Source organism: Carcharodon carcharias, chromosome 16 (assembly GCF_017639515.1).
Source record: "Carcharodon carcharias isolate sCarCar2 chromosome 16, sCarCar2.pri, whole genome shotgun sequence".
NCBI lineage: Eukaryota > Metazoa > Chordata > Chondrichthyes > Lamniformes > Lamnidae > Carcharodon > Carcharodon carcharias.
Genome location: NC_054482.1, coordinates 84,157,247 through 84,183,001, shown reverse-complemented (window position 1 = coordinate 84,183,001; position 25,755 = coordinate 84,157,247). Strand labels below are relative to the sequence as shown.

General features: G+C 42.6%; 1 protein-coding gene across 11 annotated transcripts in view; it reads left to right on the top strand.

Annotated features, from left to right (window-relative positions):
- The window catches only part of ccdc24 (coiled-coil domain containing 24), a 107,550-nt gene that overhangs the window by 65,678 nt on the left and 16,117 nt on the right, over nt 1-25,755 (top strand). For all 11 annotated transcript variants that reach the window (XM_041208917.1, XM_041208919.1, XM_041208918.1 and 8 more), the window contains one exon: nt 1,085-1,139. In XM_041208917.1, the coding sequence (XP_041064851.1) occupies nt 1,085-1,139 (55 nt within the window). The remainder of the gene's footprint in view (nt 1-1,084; nt 1,140-25,755) is intronic.

Genomic DNA, 25,755 nt, shown 5'->3' with positions numbered 1-25,755 from the left:
GATAGGGTTGAGACTTTGGATGGACTAGAGCATAAGAATGAGAATTTTAAAATCGAGGCTTTGTTAAACCTATTGTAGGTCAGCGAGCACAGGGGCGATGGGTGAACATACCTATACTTCAGAATAATATTGCTGAGAAAAAAGGGATTTTTTTTGTCAAAGCTTTTCATCTTGAACCCATTAGCACAATTTCCAAGGAAATACCAAAGTCAGGGGAAACAACATCGAGAAAAGAGTGCTGATTGGTTAGCAAGTGGGCTCTGAGTGGTAGAGGTGTTGCCATGGAGAACGTACCAGTGGATGGTGACTGACAGTTAACTGCCAAGCATTGTTTGCAATTTAAACCAGGCAGCTTTACTGATTGGTCAAGACTTTGCCCTGGGGAGTGAGCCAGCAAATGGCTATCACTTATAATTGTTTAGCTGAAACAGGCGCGTTGTGTGTACGCAGGGCCTTGTGTATTAATATATGCAGCTTCCAGTACACGCAAATGTGCCACACTGTGAGCCTGACTGATGATCTCAAATTGGTTGTCAGCATGATTCTTAGCACACTGAAGATTACTTAGCAAATGTTGTCCAATCATGGAATCACTCTAATGTTGGACACTGTGTTTTGAGTTTTACAAGCATGGGCTGGTTGGCTACGGTCCATATCTTGCCCATTGCAAACAGCGGAAGTTACATGTGTTTGATACAATCCGCAAGTCTTTGGGAAGGCCGTAAACAGGCTGGTTCTGGGGGGTAGTGGAGTGAGGGGGTGTGGGGGGGGTATGCAATAGTGAGGGCACAAATCAAATAAAAACATGTGTATGCCATCATATTTATGTTGTTGGAGTTCAGAGTGCCAGTCAATGGCATCTAATTATCCAAGTTAGTAGGAGCTCAAATTAATCAGCAGTATTTATTATTGAACTTTACCTAACTATGGAAATCTGAGATGCACAAAGCGGACTGAGGTTCTCCAAAAGAATTTGGACAGTTTATACTGTATCTTGCAATGAGAATCTGAGTACTTCAGCCACACGTTTGGATATTTTGAGGAGTTCTTTTAAGATTTAAAGATATGTATGCATCTTTTACAGATTCATTTTACAAGAGGAATCCAATACTTTGGAGAAACATGTCCAGTTCTTACAGGTAAAGAGTCTTTAAAAGATCTGGTACAATTCATTAGTTACATACCTTATGATGCTGATTCATTTGGCTCTAAATTCACCTCTAAGGCCTTATTCACGAATCTTCCCATTTTCTCTGCAGCTTGTCTGAAGAAATAGGATTGTCTGCAACAATTTCACAAATTTACAAAAAATTGTTTTTCAGTTAAGTGGCAAGAATAAGGATGAATGAGGTGCCACAGCTATTGGGTAAATGTTGATTCTTGAGACCATTCCTGGTATTGGATATTTAGACAAATAGGGGATGGGAATGGAGAAGATGAAAGAGATTCCAGAAATATCACACACTGATTTAAATAAATAGAAGAATGCAGCAATGCTTACGTATTCAGTTCATTTTGCTTCAGTTCTATCCAACAGGCCAAATGTGTAATACTACTGCCACGAAATGTTAGATACAGAAATTCGGAGACTGTCTGGGAGTGTAATTTGTGTCACAGTGAATTACGTAATGGTAATACATTTAACATTTCAATATCATTTTATCCTGATATAGTGATTCCCAAACTTTTTCCTGTTGTCACTCCAAAATGCCTAATTTGATGTGACCACAGAGTGAAAAGTTGATACGAGAGTTGTTGAGCAGCAGGGGCATACGATGTGGGGCCTTCAGTCATTGAGCGGGTGGTGGGGGGGGGTGTCTTAATTTTTAAGTAAGGACTGGGGTGGGGCAACAACAGGATTGTAACCTGCAATGTTCGATTATTAAAGTGCGCGCTAACTTTAAAAGTGTGAAATTTGTGTGTTTTTAAATTTAAACTATTTTGTGAAAATAGGATCTTACTCACTGGGCCTAATGAGACACATGGGTGTTATGTGGACCAGTATGCTAAATTCCCTCCTCTCCCAGCGCACTGCAAGCCAGAGAAAAAGAGATTGGGTGTGCTCAAGGCAGACACTGAGACTGTGCGAAACTTGTTTATTCCCTCCCCTTCCAAAGAACTGCAAGCTAGGGAAAAAAAGTTTGGATCCACGTAGCATAGCACCTCAGAACCGTTCCCAGGACTTTCCCGACAGAGTCTCTGTTTCACAGCCACCATTATGTAATCTTAATGTAATTAGCATAAATTGTATTAACACCAATAGCCATTTTGGTTGCGTTTACTTCAGATCAGAGATTTCAGATCGATTTAAATCTAATCAGGAAGTATGCTGCCTGATGTCAAGGTTATCAGATCCTTGAGGGTGGATGTCCTGCCTCTGAGAGCTGCTGGCCAAGCCAAGACCACCAGGGGTAGTGGCCACTGGTGGTATTGCAGGAGGCTTGGGACATTGCTGGAGACCCAGGTAGTTGGGGGGTAGGGGGACCAGTCAGACAGGCCCCAGTGAGCAGTGGTGAGGGGAATTAAAGGATGGATGGTTGGTCTTCCTACAGGCATGGCCCTTGCCACTGACCACAAACAAAGCTGTTACTGGGTGACCTGCCCCCATGACATGAGAAGGCAGAACTATATCTTCCTGCCCTGGACTTAATTGAAGGGAGTCAGCAAGGTGACTGCTCTCTAACGCATGCCTTGCCACCCAATTAAGCACCTCACAGACTGCTCCCTTAAGTTCCACCCCTCAAGTATACTACAGGTTGTCTATCCACTGCACATCATTTTTAATCATATTTCTACCAATAGGATTTCCCCTAATCAAGGGCCAGGCTAATTCAGATAGTGGAGTTTTGCTTCCCGCCATCTGAGGAGTTGGCGGCAAACTCAGCCGCACCAATACTGCCTGCCCCGCAGTCATTTTACACTCCAATGAGCATTAATTGGCTGGAGGCAGGACATCTGTCCCTCAGTCAAGAGGAAGTCCTGCCTCAGAGAGCTGCTGACCAATCAGATTGGCCAGCAGCTCTCTAGCCCCTGCAATGCCAGAAGCTGGAATAGACAGGACTAGGACTAGAAGCATTCCACAGAGCCTCAGTCCCGGGAGTCCAGGACCAAGTAAGTTTTGGGGGTCTTAGACCAGGCAGGGTAGGTGAGGCCTGGGGGGCTGGACAAAGGGAGGGTTGGGGTATCAGTGGAGAGGCTGGGGCAAATGGGGAGGGGCTCCCTGCAGTGGTCAGACCTGTAAGAGAGGCACTTGGTATTAAAAGGAAGCTGCTGATGGTGGCACTCCCCTTTCCCAGGGTTAATTTTCAGGCTTCCCTCCCACTCCTGAACTCCTGCCAGCTGAAAATTGAGGCTGGTCAGGAAACAACCCTTAAGTAGTCAATAATTGGCCACTTAGGGGCCTTAATTGAGGCAAGGGCAGCCTGGGCCTCACCTGACCCAGTGTAAAATTGCAGAGAGGTCAGGGCAGGCAGGGAAGGCCATCCAAAGGGTTTTATGGTCACCCCCCGCAGCCCCTCCACCATCACCTATAAACCCACCAACGGGGGGACATAAAATTCTGCCCAAAATCAAGCTCTTCTTGTAGATCAAATATTTTCCTCATGAGGATGAAAACAGGAAAATCATAGAATATTACAGCACTGAAACAGGTCATTTGGTCTAACAAGTATTAGATGATCCATCTCCAACAAGAGAGAATCCAACCATTGCCCCTTGATGTTCAATGGCATTACCATCACTGAGTCCCGTACTATCGACATTCTGATGGTTACCATTGACCAGAAGCTGAACTGGACTAGCCATATAAATACAAGAGCAGGTCAGAGGCTAGGAATTGTGTGACGAGTAACTCACCTCCTGACCCCCCAAAGCCTGTCCACCATCTACAAGACACAAGTCAGGAGTGCAATGAAATAGCCCCCACTTGCCTGGATGAGTGCAGCTCCCACAACACTCAAGAAGCTGGACACCTTCCAGGACAAAGCAGCCCGCTTGATTGGCACCACATCCACAAACATTCACTACCTCCACCACTGACGCACAGTAGCAGCAATATGTACCATCTACAAGATGCACTGCAGGAATTCACCAAGGCTCCTCGGACAGCACCTTCCAAACCCACAACCACTACCATCCAGAAGGACAAGGGCACCAGATAGATGGGAACACCACCACCTGCAAGTTCCCCTCCAAGTCGCTCACCATCCTGACTTGGAAAGATATCACCATTCCTTCACTGTCGCTGGGTCAAAATCCTGGAACTCCCTTCCTAACAACACCGTGGGTGTATCTAGAACACATGGACCGCAGCAGTTCAAGCAGGCAGCTCCCCACCACCTTCTGAAGGGCTACTAGGGATGGGCAATAAATGCTAGCCCAGCCAGCGAAGCCCACATCCCACGGATGAATTAAAAAAAATTCTCCTGCTCTTTCAGTGTACCCTTTAATATTCCTGTCCTTCTGAATTATGATAGTTCCACATGATTAGAACAAGTGAGCCTTTTTTCCTGGAAAGTACCACTTTTGTAATGAAACTCCCCACCCCTTCCTTTCCCCCACCCACCAACACCTCTCCAAGAGTCCTGAAGATTGCTAGCTTAGTAGTGTCTGGGAAAACAGACATCTTGCCTGTTCTGTTTAATGTACCTTGTAAAGTACTAGTTTTAAAATCTCACCAAACTGCGAATGGTTTAGAGCACACCCATGCAGGCAGACCATATTTATCACCTGTCCTTACCTCTTTCTCACATCTGTACAGAAATGTTGTTTTTGTTTGCAACTTTCTGTTCTCATAATACTATTTATTGTCATCTAACTTGACAACAAGAGCAAACTTGGATATACAGCTCTATTCCTTTATTTAAGCCATTTATAGATACAGTAAAACATCGAGGCCCCAGTACATATTGTGGTGGACGAATACATATCCATGATCTCTACTCTTGGTCAGTTAACTTGAGGATTATTTAAAGATTTCTTTCTTATTACTTGTGACTGACCAACCCATTTATTTCTTGAGTATGAATAATTCTAATGTTACTGAGTAAGAACCTTCCATGCATCCAGTTGAATTTCCACTTCCAAATTTATTGAGGTGAATTTTAACACCTAAGAAAAGGTGGGTTGGGAGTTGGGGTGTAATTAAAATAAAGAATCTATTGATCCAACCTGAATCTGGCTCCTATGTGCCCACTTTCATTTTTTGACAGAAGTGCATTTAGACAGTTGCAAGTTACCACAATTGGGACCTTAATTAGTGCAGGCAGGTAATTATTACTGGAATTAACATCCTAATGAGACATTAAGGAGGTCTTTTTTTATTGAATTTAACATTTCCTGCATGGATTTCCTGGTGCTTAGAAGACCCATCAGCTGAAGGGATCCAGGAAGGGCCAGCTAGAGCACTGCTTGTGGGCCAGAAGGCGGAAGAGTGATTCAACAACCCACCCCAATCCTTCAAGAAAACCTGCTTCCCTCCCAACAATCGACCTTCCCGCATTCCAATACCTCCTGTCTCCATGATCTCCACTCCTGACCTTCCGCCCATAATCTCTACCCATCCCCTCCCCTGACCAGCAGATCACAACCTCCCCTTTGCCCCCCACCACCAACCCCCTCCATGCCCTTTCATCTTCAATCTGTCCTCCCCCCAACTTTTCAGCCACAATTTTACCCCCAGCCTTTCCAACCACAATTTGCTTCCCCCCCTCCCCACATCCCCTCACCTTCTGGCCACGATTCTTGCCTCCATATCCTCACTTGTGGATTCGGTTGAAGAGTTAGTGATTGAAAAGATTAGTTGTTTAAGATGACAGGATCAGAAGGACAGATTTCACCATGTAAAACTCTTCATCAAATATCTTCACCATCATTGGCTCGCTGTCAATAGAACCTATTCTGAGGAAACATTAGGCTGTCTTTTCTCTTTACAAATGCTGACTGATCTGCTGTGTATTTTCACTATTTTCTGTTTTATTTCATTGAAACTTCACCCAGCTTGAAGGAAAATCCAGAGGTCTGTGATTTACCTAATCTGAAAATGTGGAACAAGTGCCTATTCATTCAGCATCTCAAAGTATTTGCTTTTAGCCTATTTTGAGCTTTTTTTTTCTGATGTAATCGCTGGGGAATATTTAGCATTTGGAAAAAACAGCTCCAATCTGCATATGTGCAGGATTGCTTACCACATCCGTTTCCCTAGTTCTCTAACGTTTGTGTTTTAGTTGTATTATTGTAGTGCTATTTTTCTTAAGGGCCTTGAATATCCTCTGGAATATTTAACTTCTAGACCCAAAATACCTTGGAGTCTAAAAATGTCCTAGTCTCCAACACTAATGTGTCTGCCTTGAACACAAGAGAAAGTCGTTTTTTTAATAAAACTTTGCATATCCTATCCAACTAGTAAGCTTTCCACATCTGTAATTTGCATAATCATATTGCTTTTTGATTTTGTTTGTTTTTTTTTAACTCATTCTCAACAGTGCTCACTACTCTGATCCTGTTGCTGTCTTTACATAAATAATATTTAGAAAAATATCTGTCTGCCTCTAAATTTGACTTCAAATCAGCTCCATGGTCATTTAGATTTCCTAATCAGGTTTTTGATATGTATTTATGACCTGGACTTGGACATAATTTCGAAGTTTGCAAATGTCATGAAACTTGCAAGGATGATAGCAGCAGACTTTAGAAGCATAATGACTGGGGAAACGGGTAGACACATCATAGATGAAATTTAATGCAGAAAAGAGTGAGGTAATGCATTTTGGAAGGAAGAATCAGGAGAGCCAATACTAACTAAGTAGTACTGTTTTAAAGAGGCTGCAGGTACCTGGAGGTTTACGAAGACAAATCTTTGAAGGTGGCAGGGTATATTGATAAGACTGTTCAAAGCATTCTTGTTCAAAGATCTTTGGTTTTAGGAGTAGAGGCATAGCGTATGAAGGAAAAGGAAGTTATGATTAGACCTAAGTTGGAGTACAGTGTCCAATTCTGGGCGCCATACTTTAGGAAAGGTGACATAGACTTGGAGAGCGTGCAGATTTTCTAGAATGGTACCAGGGTTATGCTGAACGACTGGAGAAGCTGGGATTGTTCTTTTTAGACAGAGGTAGTTAATGGGAGATTTAATCCAAGCGTTCAAAGTTATGGCGAGAGGAGAGAGGACTTTATATAATACATAGGGAGGAACTGTTTCCACTGACAGGGAAATGGGTAACCAGAGCACACAGGTTTAAGGTAATTGACAAAAGAACCAGACGAAAGATAAGAAATTTACATAGCAAGTTGTTATCTGGAATGTGATGTCTGAAAAGATAGTGGAAGCAGATTGATAACTTTCAAAAGGGAATTGGAAACACTGAAAAAATAAACGTTTGTAGGTTGTCATGGAAAGAGCAGGGGAGCAGAACTAATTGAATAATTTTTTATTCGTTCATAGATGTCATGAAACTTGCGAGGATGATAGCAGCAGACTTTAGAAGCATAATGACTGGGGAAACGGGTAGACACATCATAGATGAAATTTAATGCAGAAAAGAGTGAGGTAATGCATTTTGGAAGGAAGAATCAGGGGAACCAATACTAACTAAATAATACTGTTTTAAAGAGGCAGGAGGTTTACGAAGACAAATCTTTGAAGGTGGCAGGGTATATTGATAAGACTGTTCAAAGCAATTGCTCCCCTAATTGCCCTTGAGAAGTGGTGCGGAGCTGCCTCATTGAACTGCTGCAGTCCATGTGGTGTAGGAACACACACTGCTGTTAGGAAGGGAGTACCAGGATTTTGCCCCAGTGACAATGAAGGTGATATAGTTCCAAGTCAGGACGGTGTGTGACTTGGAGGGGAACTTGCAGGTGGCAGTGTTCCCATGTATCTGGTGCTCTTGTTCTTCTAGATGGTAGTGGGTTTGGAAGGTCCTTTAGGAAGGAGCTTTGGTGAGTTACTGAGTTTTGGTGAGTTACTGCAGTGCAATGTGTGTCAGTGGTAGAGGGAGTGAATGTTTAAAGTGGTGGATGGGGTGCCAGTCAGGTGGGCTACTTTGTCCCGGATGGTATCAAGCTTCTGGAGTGCTAACATTGGCACAATGGGCTGAATTGCCTCTTTCTGTGCTGTATAATTATATGGTTTATATCATATCTGCTGGCAAAATCATTTGGTAATCTGGTGCACTCCACTCACTATCTTGGATAATGTGCAAACTATTGGTGAGTGCCCGCAAATGCAGTAATATAATATTGCATGGCTCAAGTGAGGCGATTAAAGGTAGCGATTGGAGGTACAAGGAAAGAAAAATATCTGGAATCAGTAGAAGAGGCTAAAAAGCTCTTGGGTTGTTGTAAAAATCCAACTGCTGTACTGTGGGGATGGTAACCTACCATTCTTACCTGAAGCAGCCTTTAAGTGACTCTAGACCCATGTCTACATGGTTGGTTTTTAAATTCCCTTTGTTGCCTAGCAATGACTCAATTTTATCAAACTGTTCGATAGAAAATTGAGAAGAAAACTGAACAGACTACTTGGCTATAGCCTAAGCATTGAATCAGGACAACACAAAAGCACACTAAATGGGATACAACTCAAACAGATCTAGCAACTCAAGACTGGGCATCCACGAGGCACTGAGGGCCATCAACAACAGAATTGTATTCAGCCAGAATCTGAAACCTCATTGCCTGGCACATCCTCCACCCCACCATTACCACCAAGCCAGGGGATCAACCCTGGTTCAATAAAGAGTGCAGGAGGTCATGCTAGGAGCAGCACTAGGCATACCTAAAAATGAGCTTTTGACCTGATGAAGTTACAACTTGGGACTACTTGCATGCCAAACAGCATAAGCAGCAAGTGATAGGCAGAGCTAAGCGATTCCACAACCAACGGATCAGATTTAAGCTCTGCAGTCCTGCCACATCCAGTCGCGAATGGCGGTGGACAATTAAACAACTCTCTGGAGGAGGAGGCTTCACAAATATTCCCATCCAGAATGATGGAGGAGCCCAGCACATCTGTACCAAAGATAAGGCTGAAGCATCTGCAACAATCTTCAGCCAGAAGTGCCGAGTGGATGATCCATCTCGGCCTCCTCCAGAGATCCCGGGCATCACAGATGCCAGTCTTCAGCCAATTCGATTCATTCTGTGATATCAAGAAACGGCTGAAGGCACAGGGTACTGCAAAGGCTAATATTCTGGCAATAGTACTGAAGACTTGTTCTCCGGAGCCAAGCTGTTCCAGTACAGCTACAATGCTGGCATCCACCGACAATGTTGAAAATTGCCCAGTTATGCCCTGTACACAAAAAGCAGGACAAATACAATCCAGCCAATTACTGCCCCATCAGTTTACTCTCCATTATCAGTGAAGTGATGGAAGGGGTCATCAACAGTGCTATCAAACAGCATTAGCTTAGCAATAACCTGCTCACTGATGCTCAGTTTGGGTTCAACGAGGGTCACTCAGCTTCTGACTTCATTACAGCCTTGGCTCAAACATGGACAAAAGAGCTGAACTCCCGAGGTGAGGTGAGAGTGACTGCCCTTGACATCAAGGCCGCATTTGACCGAGTGTGACATCAAGGAACCCCAGCAAAACTGGAGTCAATGGGAATTGGGGGTGGGGTGGGGGGGGAAGCTGGTTTGAGTCATATCAAGCGCAAAGGAAGATGTTTGTGGTTTTAGAGGTCAATCACCTCAGTTCCAGGGCATCACTGCAGGAGTCCCTCAGGTTAGTGTCCTAGGCCCAAACTGCTTCAGCTGCTTCATCAATGACATTCCTTCCATTAGGACGGCAGAAGTGGGGGTGTTCACTAATGATTGCATAATGTTCAGCACCATTCACGACTTCTCAGATACTGAAGCAATCTGTATCCAAATGTAGCAAGACCTGGACAATATCCAGGTTTGGGTTGACAAGTGGCAAGTAACATTCACGTCACACAAGTGCCCGGCAATGACCATCTTTGACAAGAGAGAATCTAATCATTGCCCCTTGGCATTCAATGGCATTACCATCACCAAATCCCCCACCAGCAACATCCTGGAGGTTAATATTGACCAGAAACTGAACTCGACTAGCTATATAAGTGCTGTGGCTGCAAGAGCAAGTCAGAGGATAGGAATCCTGTGGCAAATAACTCACCTCTTGACTCCCAAAGCCTGTCCACTATCTACAAGGCACAAGTCAGGAGTGTGATGGAATGCTCTCCACTTGCCTGGATGAGTGCAGCTGCTGCAACATTCAAAAAGCTTGACACCAACCAGGTCAAAGCAGTCCTCTTGATTGGGCTTCACTCACCATAACCACCGAAGAACAGTGGCAACAGTAGTATAATCTACAAGATGCACTGCAGAAATGCACCAAGGCTCCTTAGGCAGCACCTTCTAAACCCAAGACTGCTACCATCTAGAAGGACAAGGGCAGCAGATAGATGGGAACACCACCACCTGGAAGTTCCCCTCCAAGCCACTCACCATCCTGACTTGAAAATATATCGCTGTTCCTTCACTGTCACTGGGTCAAAATCTTAAACTCCCTCCCTAACAGCACTGTGGGTGTACCTACACCGCATGGACTGCAGTGGTTCAAGAAGGCAGCTCACCACCTGAGGTGGGGCCTGATAATCTATATCCCAGGATACTAAAGGAAGTGGCCATGGAAACCATGGATGCACTGATGGTCACCTTCCAAAATTTTCCATAGATTCTGGAACTGTCCCAGCAGATTGGAGGGTGGCAAATGTAATCCTACTATTTTAAAAAAAAAGGATGGAGGGAAAAAACGGGGAATTACAGACCGGTTAGCCTGTTAGGGAAAATACTAGAGTCTGTTATAAAGAGTGTGATAACAGGACACTTAGAAAATATCAAAGGGATTAGACAAAGTCAACATGGATCTATAAAAGGGAAATCATGTTTGACAAACCTACTGGAGTTTTTTGAGGACGCAACTAGCAGAATATGTAAGGGAGAACCAGTGGATATGGTGTATTTGGATTTTCAGAAAGCATTTAATAAAGTCCCACATAAGAGGTTGGTGTGCAAAATTAAAGCACGTGTGATTGGGGGTAATATATTGGCATGGATTGAGAATTGGTTAGCAGACAGAAAACAGAGAGTAGGAAAAATGGGTCTTTTTCGGAATGGCAGGTGGTGACTACTGGGATACCACAGTGATCAGTGCTTGGGCCCCAGCTATTCATAATATACATCAATGATTTGGGTGAGGGAACCAAATATGATATTTCCAAGTTTGCTTACGACACAAAACTTGGTGGGAATATGAGTGGTGAGGAGGGTGTTAAGAGGCTTCAGGGCGATTTGAGTGTGTGGACAAATACATGGCGGATGCAGTATAATGTGGATAAGTGTGAAGTTATCCACTTTGGTAGGAAAAACAGAATGACAGAGTATTGTTTAAATGGTGTTAGATTGGGAAATGTTGATATACAAAGGGACCTGGGCGTCCTTCTACACCAATCGCTGAAAGAAAGCATGCAGGTGCAGTAAGCAGTTGAAAAGGCAAATGATATGTTGGCCTTCATTGCGAGAGGACTTGAGTACAGGAGCAAGGATGTCTTTCTGCAGCTATACAGGGCCTTGGTGAGACCACACCTGGAGTATTGCGTGCAGTTTTGGTCTCCTTACCTAACAAAAGAATATATTTGCCATAGAGAGAGTGCAGTGAAGATTCACCAGATTAATTCCTGGGATGGCAGGATTGTCGCATGAGGAGACATTGGGTTGACTAGGCCTGTATTCACTGGAGTTTAGAAGAATGAGAGGAGATCTGATTGAAACATATACATTTTTACAGGGCTGGATAGACTGGATGCAGGGATTATATTTCCTCTGTCCGGGGGGGTCTAGAACAACGGGGCACAATCTCAGCATATGGGGTACACAATTTAGGACTGAGATGAGGGAAAACTTCTTCACTCAGAGGGTGGCGAACCTGTGGAATTCTCTATCACAGAGGCCAAGTCACTGAATATCTTTAAGAAGGAAAAGATAGATTTTTAAAGGCATCAAGGGGTATAAGGAGAGAGCGTTGAGATAGAGGATCAGTCATAATCGTATTGAAAGGCAGAGCTGGCTTCAAGGGCCAAATGACCTACTCCTTCTATTATCTATGTTTCTTTGTTTCTGATTCAGGATGGGCATTAAATGCTGGCCACAACAAATGTGATGCCCACATTCTGTATATGAATAAAAACACTAAGCCCTCTCAACCTCACAAAGCCTTCCTCACCAATATCTGAGTTTGGAAAGCTGTCCCCGAACTAGTCCAAAACTTCTTCAGCAGTGCCTCCCAAGCTCACAACCACCACAACTCAGGGCAGGAAACACGCCGTATAAAGGAAACATTTTTTAAGGAGAAGTATCCATTTAGACCCAATGGCTTTTAACAGTGTTTGATACAGTGATGGAGAGATGCCAAGGCTGACCTTTCCACTGGTGACCTTGTATCTAAAGCCTTGAGCTCTTGAGGCAGTTGCAGCAGAAGGCAGGTAAATTGGATGGTTTGCCAGACCCTGCCTCCTCATTTTCATTTACTTATGGCCAGGTAGTCAAGGGTCAATAGCCACTTTTCTTGCTGGAGTAGTTGGAGCAAAATCTGTAGTGTTCCTCGTAGGAGGAATAATGTGACAGTCAGCCTATCTGGCCAACATCCCATAAGTTTATAGGACTATACTACCTGAAATCAGGCTCAAGTAGAAGAAAATCCAACCTTTGTATAGAATTCCTATGGTGTGATGCCAGAAAATGTGGACTGTGGGCAGCAGCTTCTACTCGTGATTCCACTGAAGTGAAACTCCCATCACCAGCAATAATAATTTGCATTCATATAGCACCTTTGTCATAGTAAAATGTCTCAAGGTAGTTCACAGGAACCTTCTCAAACAAATCTTGACACCAAACCACAAGATGTTAAGGCTGATGGCCAAAAGCTTGTCAAAAGATGTAGGTTTAAGGACTGTCTTAAAGGAGAAAAGCAAGTTAGCAAGACAGTGGTTTTTAGTTGGGAATTCTAGAGCTTAGAGCCTCGATAGCAGTTGCCAGAGGCCAGAATGGGAGGAGTGCAGATATTTCTGAGGGATTGTAGAGCCGGAGGATTTTGAGATGGTGAGGGGGAAGAAGCTGAGGCCACATTGGAAAGGTTGTACAGAAGATATTTGCTGTTGAATTGCATCTTACAATTTTTCAATTTTAAAGCATGCTGACAATGGGTTCTGAGGAATATCATTAATAGCTTTTAAAATTAATAAGTATAAGAACATAACATAACAGGAATAGGAGTAGAGTATATGATGCCTCAAGCCTGCTCTGCCATTCAATGCGATCATGGCTGATCTTCTGTCTCATCTCCTTTCCTACCTGCCCCCCCCCCATATCACATGATCCCTGAGAGACTAAACCACTCTCCCTTTAAGCAATCCAGTAATTGTAACCTGTTGCAAGATTGATCTTTTCCTCTTTGGTTCATAGGTTGAAGTCCTAGGAACAACTGGAAAAAAACAGGGCAGAATTTTATGGCCCAGTCATGGTGGGGGCAGGGCCATAAAATGCAGCAAGCTGTCCAAAGGTTCATTGACTTCAGTGGGACCGTAGAATCCCACCAGCATGAAATTCCAACCATAATTTTGTGTTGGGTGCTGATCAGTTGTGCAAATAATGGACCTGAATCAAACAGTCCAATAATCACGATAAATGAAAAGCAGTTGAGATTACGGTGGATCTTTTTATCTCTGGAATTGGGTTATAATCCAGTAAAACAGATTGATGAGTGCCCTCTCAACAATGAAATTGGGGCAATTCAACTTCAGTTCCTAGGCAGCACAAGTCAATAACCTATCTCTTAAGTCAGCATTGTGTTTCTTTATTTTTGTATTATAAATTATTTTTATAACAGCAGAATGAAAAGAGGAATATGGTTTTTGATACTTTACAATATCTTCACTGAGTGATTGAATTACATTTGTTTTTGTCAGAATGTACTTAAGTGAATAGTCAGCTGTGAAACTCAGACAAAAAAAACCTTAAAAATTTCTATATAGAACCTTCGTATACAGAGAAAGAGGAAGGTCGTAGAATTTCCGACTGCTGTCAGCAGCTGAATATTTTCTACATAACCAGTCATTCTGGCATAGCCCCTCTGGTCTTTGAAAGTACATTAACACACGGGAGCTATATGTTTTTATACAATGTGGATGTTTGCAACATTTATGTAATTGAAACAGCTTCTATATGGTGTTCACTGTGCCAGAATAAGAGCTGACACTGAGAGGTACAATGCAAGACAGAAGTGAATCCATTTACCTTTTCCACTTTGTTTTTGATATTGATTTTCACATGGTCTTTATTTCCCTCATCCACCTTAAAATCCAATATTGTGTACCATAGATCTCTATTTCAGTATTATTTTCCTGCACACAAGATGATGCTGGTATTTATCAGAGGCCAATCAATACAGCTTTACAATATCACTTCAGGAGTTTCTCAGGAAAACATCCTTGGCCCAAGCTTCTATTTTTATTAATAACCTACCCTTCATCATGTTGTTCACAGATGATTCCACAACGTTGAGATCCATAATATCCAGATTTGTGTTTCACAGGTAGGAGTTAACATTTGTGCCACCAAGTGGCAGGTAATCATCCTTGCAAACAAAATACAGTGGAACCAAATTCCTTGACCTTCAATAACACCCCTATAGTTGAATCTCCAAAATCAACAACTTGGTGGCCACTATTGATCAGAACCTAATCAAATCAGCCTTAAGCTATGGATCAGGTCAGAAGCTATACATGAGATGAATGCCTCATTCAAAGCCTCACTATCATTTACAGAGCTCGCCAGAAGCATGGTGGAATACATACCACTCACTTGAATGGTTGCAGCTGCAATAACAATTAAGAAGCTCAATATCATCAGGATAGGGAAGTTTGCCACCAGATTCAGTTTTTGCCCTCTCTATCTGATCTGCAGGATGAACTGGAGTAATTCTACAAGCTTACTTCAACAGCACCTTCCTTTCCTGCAACCTCTGCCATCAAGAAGTTCAGGAAGACCATTACTTTCCAAGTTTCCCTACAAGTAACACACCAAAGTGGTTTTGAGGTAGACATAGATCTCCATTGCTTTATCATTGCTGGATCAATGTCTTGAAATTTTCTACCTAATACCATAGCTCAACACTATCACAAGAACTGTGGTGGTTTGAGGAGAAGGACCACCAACACCTTTTCAGAGTAACCATGGACGACAATAAAAATGGCCTCACCAGCATCACCTACAGCCTGGGAACAATGTTACAATCCCATTATAGACGGTTGACATTTAAAGAAGAAACATGAGCACCCTGCAATTAATGGACAGAATTACACCATAAGCTTTCACGTTTTTAAACAAAAACAAACTTTATTGTAAATCAAAAAGAATTAAATAAAATAAGCGTTATTAATTTAATGTGAGACAGTAGTTTACAATCATATACAGTATGAACTCAGTTTTACTTTTTGTTTCCCCCCCCGCCCCCACCAAAAGTTCCCTTATCTTATGAAAACTTGAAGATTCATTCATTTTTCCTGGGACCAACTCAAAGGGTATGCCACAGCCCTCTGGAATTTATATTAATTCTCTGTATTATTCTGGCTATTCCTTGAGGTATGACTCTGTGGGGGTCCTTCCATCAGCTTCTTGGCTAGGAGATCCTCTACCTTTTCTTTTCAGACCTCATAACCGTGGATGCCTCAGCCCCATGTCTGGGTTGGCAGCAGATATCCAGCTCCTTTCCCAAGCTAACTCTGCCAACTGCTTTCTGACTAAAGGCTCTGTGAGGACCACTGTAGATTTCTTCCACTAGCTGCAAGCTAGAGCAAATTGTCCAGCTGATTTTCCCTCACAAAATCCAAACTGAAGTAGAGCCCCAGCCACATTCCATGCAGTGAATGATGAAGTTGGTATTTTCTCTGCTTGAAATGCAGGGGTAACTAACTGACATCTCCTGTTGGTTCTCAAGACATGAAAGAAATCAAAACTGTGTACATCTACTTTATTTTTTTTTGCTATTTTAAACAGGACTTTTGCTGAACCAAAAAACTGGCTGCAAGTGGTCACATAAATCACAGGATTGGCCATTTGGCCTAGATGCTTCCAACACTAGTTGCAAGAATGAGTGAGTTCTCCTCTTGTCCTTGTGGAATCTCACACCCCATTGTAAGGACGTTATAATCATGAACCAGGGAACCTGCAGAGATTGAAACTTTTTATCCTTGCAGACTTGTTAACAGACTAATCACACACCTAGGACTGTCCAGGTCCATTTCAAAAGAGGACTATTGAAAATGGATGTTATTTGCATTTTTATAAGCTTACTCCTCTAGCAGAGTCATAGGGTCTGTCCAGACAATGGCTTCCTGAAACACTGTCCTCAACATGGATTTTTAAAAATATTTATTCACAGGATGTAGACTTCGCTGGCTGGGCCAGCATTCATTTGCCCATCCCTAGTTGTCCTTGAAAAAGTGGTGGTGAGCTGCCTTCTTGAACCACCTCAGTCCATGTGGTCTAGGTACACCTACAGTGCTGTTAGGAAGGAAGTTCCAGGATTTTGACCCAGCGACAATGAAGGAATGGCGATATATTTCCAAGTCAGGGTGGTGAGGGACTTGGAAGGGAACTTCCAGGTGGTGGTGTTCCCATGTGTCTGTTGCCCTTGTCCTTCCAGATGGTAGTGGTCGTGGGTTTGGAAGGTGCTGTCTGAGGAACCTTGGTGAATTCCTGTAGTGCATCTTGTAGATGGTGCACATTGTTATGACTATGCATTGGTGGTGGAAGGAGTAATGTTTGTGGATGTGGTGCTAATCAAGCGGGCTGCTTTGTCCCGAACGGTGTCAAGCTTCTTGAATGTTGAGGGAGCTGCACTCATACAGGCAAGTGGGGAGTATTCCATCACACTCCTGACTTGCGCCTTGTAGATGGTGGACAGGCTTTGGGGAGTCAGAAGGTGAGTTACTCATCACAGGATTCCTAGCTACCTGTTCTTGTAGCCACAGTATTTATGTGGCTAGTCCAGTTCAGTTTCTGGTCAATAGTAACCCCCAGGATGTTGATAGTGGGGGAATTCAATGAATTTAATGTCACTGAACATCAAGGGGCGATAGTTAGATTCTCTTTTGTTGGAGATGGTGATTGACTGACAATTGTGCAGCTCAAATGTTACTTGCCACTTGTTAGCCCAAACCTGGATATTGCCCAGGTCTTGCTGCAATTGGACTTGGACTGCTTCAATGTCTGAAGAGTTACGAATGGTGCTGAACACTGTCTAGTCATAAGCGAATATCCCTGCTTCTGATCTTATGATGGAAGGAAGGCCATTTATGAAGCAGCTGAAGATGGTTAGGCCTAGGACACTACCCTGAAGAACTCCTGCAGTGATGTCCTGGAGCTGAGATGACTGACCTCCAACAACCACAACCATCTTCCTTTATGCTAGGTATGACTCCAACCAGTGGAGAGTTTTCCCCCTGATTCCCATCGACTCCCATTTTGCTAGGGTTCCTTGATGCCACACTCGGTCAAATGCGGCCTTGATGTCAACAGCAGTCACTCTCACCTCACTTCTGGAGTTCAGCTTTTTTGTCCATGTTTGGACCAAGGTCAGGAGCTGAGTGACCCTGGCGGAACCCAAACTGGTGTCAGTGAGTAGCTTATTACTAAGCAAGTGCTGCTTGATAGCACTGTTGATGACCCCTTCCATCACTTTACTAATGATTGAAAGTAGACTTACGGGTGGTAATTGGACAGGTTGGATTTGTCCGGCTTTTTGTGGACAGGACACACCTGGGCCACTTTTCACATAGCTGGGTAGCGTTGTAGCTGTACTGGAACAGCTTGGCTAGGGTCGCGGCAAGTTCTGGAGCACACAAGACTTCAGTACTATTGCCGGAATATTGTCAGGTCCCATAGCCGCTGCAGCACCCAGTACCTTCAGCCATTTCTTCATATCATGTGGAGTGAATTGAATTGGCTGATGACTGGCATCTGTAATGCTGCGGACCTCCTGAAGAGGCCAAGATGGATCATCCACTCCGTGCTCCTGTCTGAAGATTGTAACAAATGCTTCAGTCTTATCTTTTGCACTGATGTGCTGGGCTTCCCCATCATGAGGATGGGGATATTTGTGGAGCCTCCTCCTCCAGTGAGTTGTTTAATTGTCCACCACCATTCACAACTTGATGTGGCAGGACTAGATCTGATTCGTTGGTTGTGAGACCGCTTAGCTCTGTCTATCACTTACTACTGATGCTGTTTGGCACGCAAGTAGTCCTGTGTTACAGCTTCACCAGGTTGACGCCTTATCTTGAGGTATGCCGGGTGCTGCTTCTGGCATGCTGTCCTGCACTCTTCTTTGTACCAGGGTTGATCCCCTGTCTTAATGGTATGGTAGAGTGGGGGATAAGACCATAAGACATAGGAGCAGAAGTAGTCGAGTCTGCTCCACCATTCAATAAGATCATGGCTGATCTGATAATCCTCAACTCCTTTTCTGCCTTTTCCCCATAATCCTTGATTCCCGTACTGATTAAAAATCTGTCTATCTCATCCTTGAATATACTTAATGACCCAGCCTCTGCAGGCCTCTGCGGTAAAGAATTCCACAGATACACTACTTTTAAAGAAGAAATTCATCCTCATCTCTATCTTAAATGGGCGACCCCTTACTCTGTGATTATGCCCTCTGGTCCCAGACTCTCCCACCTCTCAGCATCTACCCTATCAGGCCCCCTAAGAATCTTATATGTTTCAATAAGGTCGCCTCTCATTCTTCTAAATGCCAATGAGTGCAGGCCCAACCTACTCAACCTCTCCTCATAAGAAAATCCCTCCATACCCGGGATCAACCTAATGAACCTTCTCTGGACTGCCTCCAATGCCAGTCTATCTTTCCTTAGATAAGGGGACCAAAACTGTTCACAGTATTCTAGTTGTGGTCTAACTAGTGCATTATATAGTTTTAGCAAGACTTCCCTATTTTTATACTCCATTTCATTTAAAATAAAGGCCAACATTCCATTTGCCTTCCCTATTACCTTCAGAACTTGTATGCTAGCTTTTGGTGATTCATGTACAAGGACCCCCAAATCCCTCTGTGCTGCAGCTTTCTTTAGTCTTCCTCCATTTAAGTAATATTCAGCTCTTCTATTCTTCCTGCCGAAGTGCAAAACTTCACATTTTCTCACATTACATTCCATCTGCTAAATTTTTGCCCACTCACTTAACCTGTCTCTATCCCTCTGTAGACTCCTTGTGTCATCTTCGCCACTTGCCTTCCTGCATATTTTTGTGTCATCCGCAAACTTGTAGATAATACATTCACTTCCCTCATCCAAGTCATTAATATATATTGTAAATAATTGTGGCCCCAGCACTGATCCCTGTGGCATTCCACGGTGGCACACAGGTTACCATTCTTAAAATGCCCCCCTTATCCCAATCCTCTGTCCATGCGAATGTACAATCCCCAGCACCATGGGCTTTTATCTTATTAAGTAGCTTTATGTGTGGTACCTTATCGAACGCCTTTTGGAAATCCAAATATATTGCATCTACTATTTCCCCTTTATCTATCCTGCTTGTCACATCTTCAAAGAATTCTAATAAATTTGTCAGGCATGATTTTTCCTTCATGAAACCATGTTGACTGTGCTTGATTATATTATGTAGTTCTAAATGCTCTGCTATTACATCGTTCACAATAGACTCTAACATTTTCCCAATGACAGGTGTTAAGATAACTAGCCTATAGTTAGCTGTTTTTTGTCTTCCTCCCTTTTTGAATAAGGGTGTTATGTTGGCAGTTTACTAGTGCATCCACTATCTCTGTAGCTACTTCCCTAAATATCCTGGGATGCAACCCATCAGGCCCAAGGGACTTGTTGGCCTCTAGACCCATTAGTTTCCCTGGTACATTTTCTCTAGTGATAGTTATTGTATTTATTCTCTTCCCACCTCCCCCCCCCCACCACCCCCCACCTTTTGCCCCTTGATTATTTAGTATTTTTGGAATGCCCATAATGCCTTCCGCCATGAAGACTGACGCAATGTATTTATTCAACTCCTCTGACATTTCCTCATTCCCCATTATTATTTCCCTGGTCTCATTCTCTAAGGGGCCTATGTTCACTTTGGCTTCTCTCTTCCTTTTTATATATTTAAAGAAGCTCTTACTGTCCGTTTTTATGTGCTAGTTTACCCTCAAAGTTTATTTTCTCCCTACTTTTTTTTTTGGACAGTTCATGTAGGCGTTCGTAGTACAAAACAAAAATGCATTCAAGACTCTTTATGTGAATGTGTGAAACATCCGCAATAAAATAGATGAACGAGTAGTATAAAGAGAGATAAATGCTTTAGATCTAATTGCCATTACAGAAACAAGGTTACATGGTGACCAAGGTACATTCCAGGGTACACAATGTTTTGAGAAGACAGGGAGAATGGAAAAGGAAGAGCTCCGATAGCAAAGTGACATAAGGACATTAGTGAGGAAGGATCTTGTCTCAGAAGGTCATGAAGTAGAAATCAGTATGAGTAGAGATGAGGAATAGTAAGAGTCAGAAAATGCTGCTGGGAATAGTTTACAGGTCCCTAAGAGTAGTTATACTATTGGACAGAGCACTAAACAAGAAAATATTGGAGCATGTAACAAAGGCAACATAAGAATTGTGGGGGACTTTGCCCAGTCTGCAGAAGGTTAAATCAAATTGACAAGAGTGGTCAAGGGATCAGTTTGTAAAATGCTTTTGTGACAGTTTCCTGGAGCAATAAGTTGTGGAACTGACTAGGGATAAAACTATTTTAGCTCTAGCATTATGTAATGAGGCAGGGTTAATTAGTAGTCTCACAGTAAAAGATCTGTTGGGAACTAGTGATCATAATACAGTTGAATTCATTGTTAAATTTTAAAGCGACATAAAGCCAATTAAAAATGGTATGAGGGAAGAGCTAGCTGAGGTTAATTGGGTAATAGACTAAAGGTTGTGGAGGTAAATGAACAGTGGGAAACATTTAGAGAGACAATTCAAAATATTCAACAAAAATACATTCTATTGAAAAAACAAAAACTCAGCAAGGAAAATCCATCCATGGTTTACTCAGGAAGTTAACGATAGTATTAGATTAAAAGAAGAGGTCTATAATGTTGTGAAGAATAGCAACAAGTATTGGGAGTGTTTTAGAAACCAGGGAAAGGCCACCAAAGAGCTGATAAAGAAGGAAAAAATAGAAAATGAGAGAAACTAGCCAGGAATATAAAATAACAAATTGTGAGAGCTTTTACAAGTATATAAAAAGGAAGAGAGTAACTAAAGTAAACATTTATCCCTTAGAGGTAGACTTGGGAGAAGCTATTATAGAGAATGTGGAAATAGCAGAAACATTGAACAAATAGTGTGTGTCTGTCTTCAAAGTAGAAGACAAGTTGTTATGCTGGGCCATGAGGTTACAGATTGTGTTTAAGTACAATTCTGCTGTTGTTGAAAGTCCACAGTGCCTCATGGATGCCCAATCTTGAGTTGCTAGAACTGTTTGCAATCTGTCCCGTTTAGCATGGCGGTAGCGCCACACAACACGATTGAGGGTATCCTCAATATGAAGGCGGGACTTTGTCTCCACAAAGACTGTGCGGTGGTTGCTCCTACCAATACTATCATGGACAGATGCATCTGAGGCAGGTAAGTTGGTGAGGATGAGGTCAAGTATGTTTTTCTTTCTTGTTGGTTCCCACACCACCTGCTGCAGACCCAGTCTAGCAGCTATATCCTTTAGGCTCAGCCAGCTCAGTTAATAGTAGTGCTACCAAGCCATTCTTGGTAATGGATATTGAAGTCCCAACCCAGAGTACATTCTGCACCCTTGCCACCCTCAGTGCATCCTCCAAGTGGTGTTCAACATGGAGGAGCACTAATTCATCAGCTGAGGTACATGGTAATCAGCAGGAGGTTTCCTTGTTCGTATTTGACCTGATGCCACGAGACTCCATGGGGCCCGGAGTCGATGTTGAGGACTCCCAGGGCAACTCCCTCCTGATTACATACCACTGTGCCGCTACCTCAGTTGGGTCTGTCCTGCTGGGGGAAAGGACACCCACCATCACAAAGACACACATGCACAAACAAAGGACAAACATGTAGAGTCTCTCTGCAGAGATGAGTTTTGGAGGATGGGCATTATTAAATAAGGGATAAAGTCCGCAGGGTCTCAACACTGTTGACCTGGAGTTCTCTCATGTGAAAATGGGCCTCTGGTCCTGGGGGCTGCCTGGACGTTCTCACCAATGGTTTCAACTTTGCAGGTCCAAGTGCCGATTGGTTACACTCAGATGAGGGTTCTCTGGCTACATAAGATCATAAGAAATACGAACAGGAGTAGACCATTCAGCCACTTGAGCCTGCTCCGCCATTCAATAAGGTCATGGCTGATCTTCTTGTATTTCAATTTCCACATTCCCATCTAACCTCGATAAACTTTGTTTCCCTAGCCTAACAAGAATCTATCTACCTCTGCCGTAAAAATATTCAATAACCCTGCCTCCATCACCACCTGAGGCAGAGAATTCCAAAGTCGCACAACCCTCTGAAAGAAAAAATTTCTCCTCATCTCTGTCCTAAAAGGGTGACCCCTAATTTTAAAATAGTGTCCCCTAGTTCTGGACTCTCCCACAAGAGGAAACATTCTTTCAATGTCCACCTTGTCAAGGCCATTCAGGATCTTGTATACTTCAATCAAATCACCCCTCACTTCTCAACTCCAGTGGAAACAAGCCCAGTCGGTCCAACCTTTCCTCATCAGACAATCCACTCATTTCAGGTATCAGTCTATGTCATGAAGCTATTAATGTATATAATATTATTAGAAAATGTTTTTTTTAAATAGAGGTTAAGTCTGTGGGTGTGTCTTAATTGCATTAAAGCCAGCTAGTCTGGGTGCCAATTGAGAAAGCTGCCTGTCCAACCTTAAGGTTAGCAAGCAGCTGAAGAGCCCAGGCGGCCTTTGTGTTTGTCATGAAATCTCATCCATGGGCGGGATGAGGTTTCATGAAGGATTTATTAATGAAATAAATTTTTTTATCAAAATTCATAAACATGTCCCAGCTCATGTGGGGACATGTCTGAATAATTTTAGTTTTTACAACTTTTCAACTGCACTTAATTGTGCACTCTGTCGCATGCATGCGTGAAAGAGCGCAGCCCCCTTCTCTCCCTCCTCCCCCCGCCCACACAGGTAACACTGAGCGCTACTGGGCACGTGTCATGCTCATCAGGTCTTAATTGGCCCACCCAGGTAAAATGGCAGCACACAGCTGATTGCGGGCGCCGATCGGCTCCGCGCCCGCTCCCGACTGGCCCACCCGATGGGGAGAAAATTCTATGGGTTGCTGTTACTTTAATGGAAATTAGATTGGGAATTTGTTAAAAGTTATGATAGCAGTAATTTGTAGCCATGTATATGTATTTAATGTATTATAACTTAATAAAATGTTTCATTTAGTTTAATATAAAACCTCTCGAGAACTGGTGGTCTGATTCCTGAATTTCGAGTTGCATCTCAAACATAGCACCTAAAAATATAGGTTATGACAGTTGTTTAAAGTTTCCCTCTGGGGTTTTGAAATAACTCAACCTTACCAACTGCTGGGTCATAACAGTCCAGTAAACCTTCTTTGAACCGCCTCCAATGCATTTACATCTTTCCTTAAATAAGGAGACCAAAACTGCACACAGCATTCGAGGTGTGATCTCACCAATGCCTTGTATAACTGAAGCATAACATCCTTACTTTTGTGTTCAATCCCTCTTGTAATAAAGGATAGCGTTCCATTAACTGCTTTAATCGTACTGGAACATCTAATTCCCTCTGCACCTCAGAATTATGCAGCTGTTCTCCATTTAAGTAATACTTTGCTTTTTTTGTTCTTTTTGCCAAAGTAAACAACTTCACATTTTCCCAGCTTTTCATTAAGTGCTATGCAGTTCAACAAACAAACAACTTCTTCTCAAGTACCATATAGGCCAGATGATTTCTTGGAAGAGGCCTTCTTGCTGACCAATTCCAAAGTGAACTTATGTCCTTTTACATAAAATCACAGGTTAGCATCCACATGTCCAGATCATGCCAAATCCTTCCATTTTGTAAATGAAAACTTCAGTCTTGAGAGATATGATTCTAACATGCCTCCGCCCTTAAGGGACGAGACACCATTTCCAAATGTTTTTCATCGCAAAGTATCGAGAAAAAGATCTGCACACCGTATAAACAGAATTCAACAAGCACTCACTCAGCCATTCGCTTCTCATACAGAATCTCTTCAGTTTTCTGACTTTTCTTGTTTTCCAGACAATTATAAAAAATTTACATTCTTGATAATGCATCAGCAATTATATTATCCCTCCCAGCAATATGATCAATCTTCAAGTTATAAGGTTGTAGTAACAAGCTCCATTGGAAAAGTTTATCATTCTGGGTCTTAAATATTTTCACAAAGGCCAAAGGGTTATGGTCAGTATATACTAATGTATCTCTAGAGCCAAGAGGTATATGTGTGTATATATTTGATGCTGATTTAGTTTTTTTAGAAAAGTACCCCACTGGCTTCTCTATGCCCGATTCATCATCTTGCAATTAGACTGCACCCAACCCCAAGTCACTAGCATTGATTGCCAACTTGGCTAACACTGGTTCATTAGAATTGCCTTCAGCTTTTCAAAAGCTGTCTGGCACTCTCTTGACCATGCCACCTTTGTTATGGGGCAGGAGGTTTAGAGGGGATGTGAGGAAGAATTTTTTCACCCTGAGGGTGGTGGGAATTTGGAACTCATTGCCTGAAAGGGTGGTAGAGGCAGAATCCCTCATAACATTTAAGAAGTATTTGGATGTGCACTTGCGATGCCATGGCATACAAGGCTATGAGCCCAGTGCTGGAAAATGGGATTAGAATAGTTAGGTACTTGTTGACCAACGCAGATTCAATAGGCTGAAGGGCCTTTTTCTGTGCTGTAGACCTCTGTGACTCTATGACCTTTGATTTCTTTTGCAATTAATCCATTAGTGGAGCCACTATTGTGCTGAAGTTTGGCAAAAATTTACACAACCAATATGTGACCCTTCAGCCTTGTGAAGATAGATTTCTGTTGCCAAAATATAGTACCCTTTTTCTTGTGCAATAATGTAAAGAAATAGTTGGATTTTAAAGGAATGCAACAATAGACATTTCAGTGGAATATTTATCTAATCTCCCATATTTAGTTTGAAGTAGTATTGGATTTATCTTTTCTATACTGTTTACTCTTTAATATACATCTTTGAGAGCTCCTTTTATTTGGTTCCTTTTAAGGCAGAAAACTCAGTATTTCCTAATTTTTGCCCATAACTTGGTCCCTTGATGCTAAGGATTATTCTCATGCTTTTCACAAAAGCATATCCAGGGTTTCAGTATTGCCCACAAAAAGTGGATATCAAAATTGGAACACTGGTTCAAAGTACAATGTGATTAGAACAAACTGCACTTTTAACACAACATCCAATGGCTTGTGCTGAATCTACTAATGCCCAGATCTTCACCCTGGGACATTTCAACTCAGTTTGTTATTGATTACTTTTGAAAGATCATATTTGGGAGCTACTCTATTCCATAACGACTAAGTAGAATTGCCAAATGTTTGAAATCCATTAAGGTGCATTCATAGAAAGCGCTAT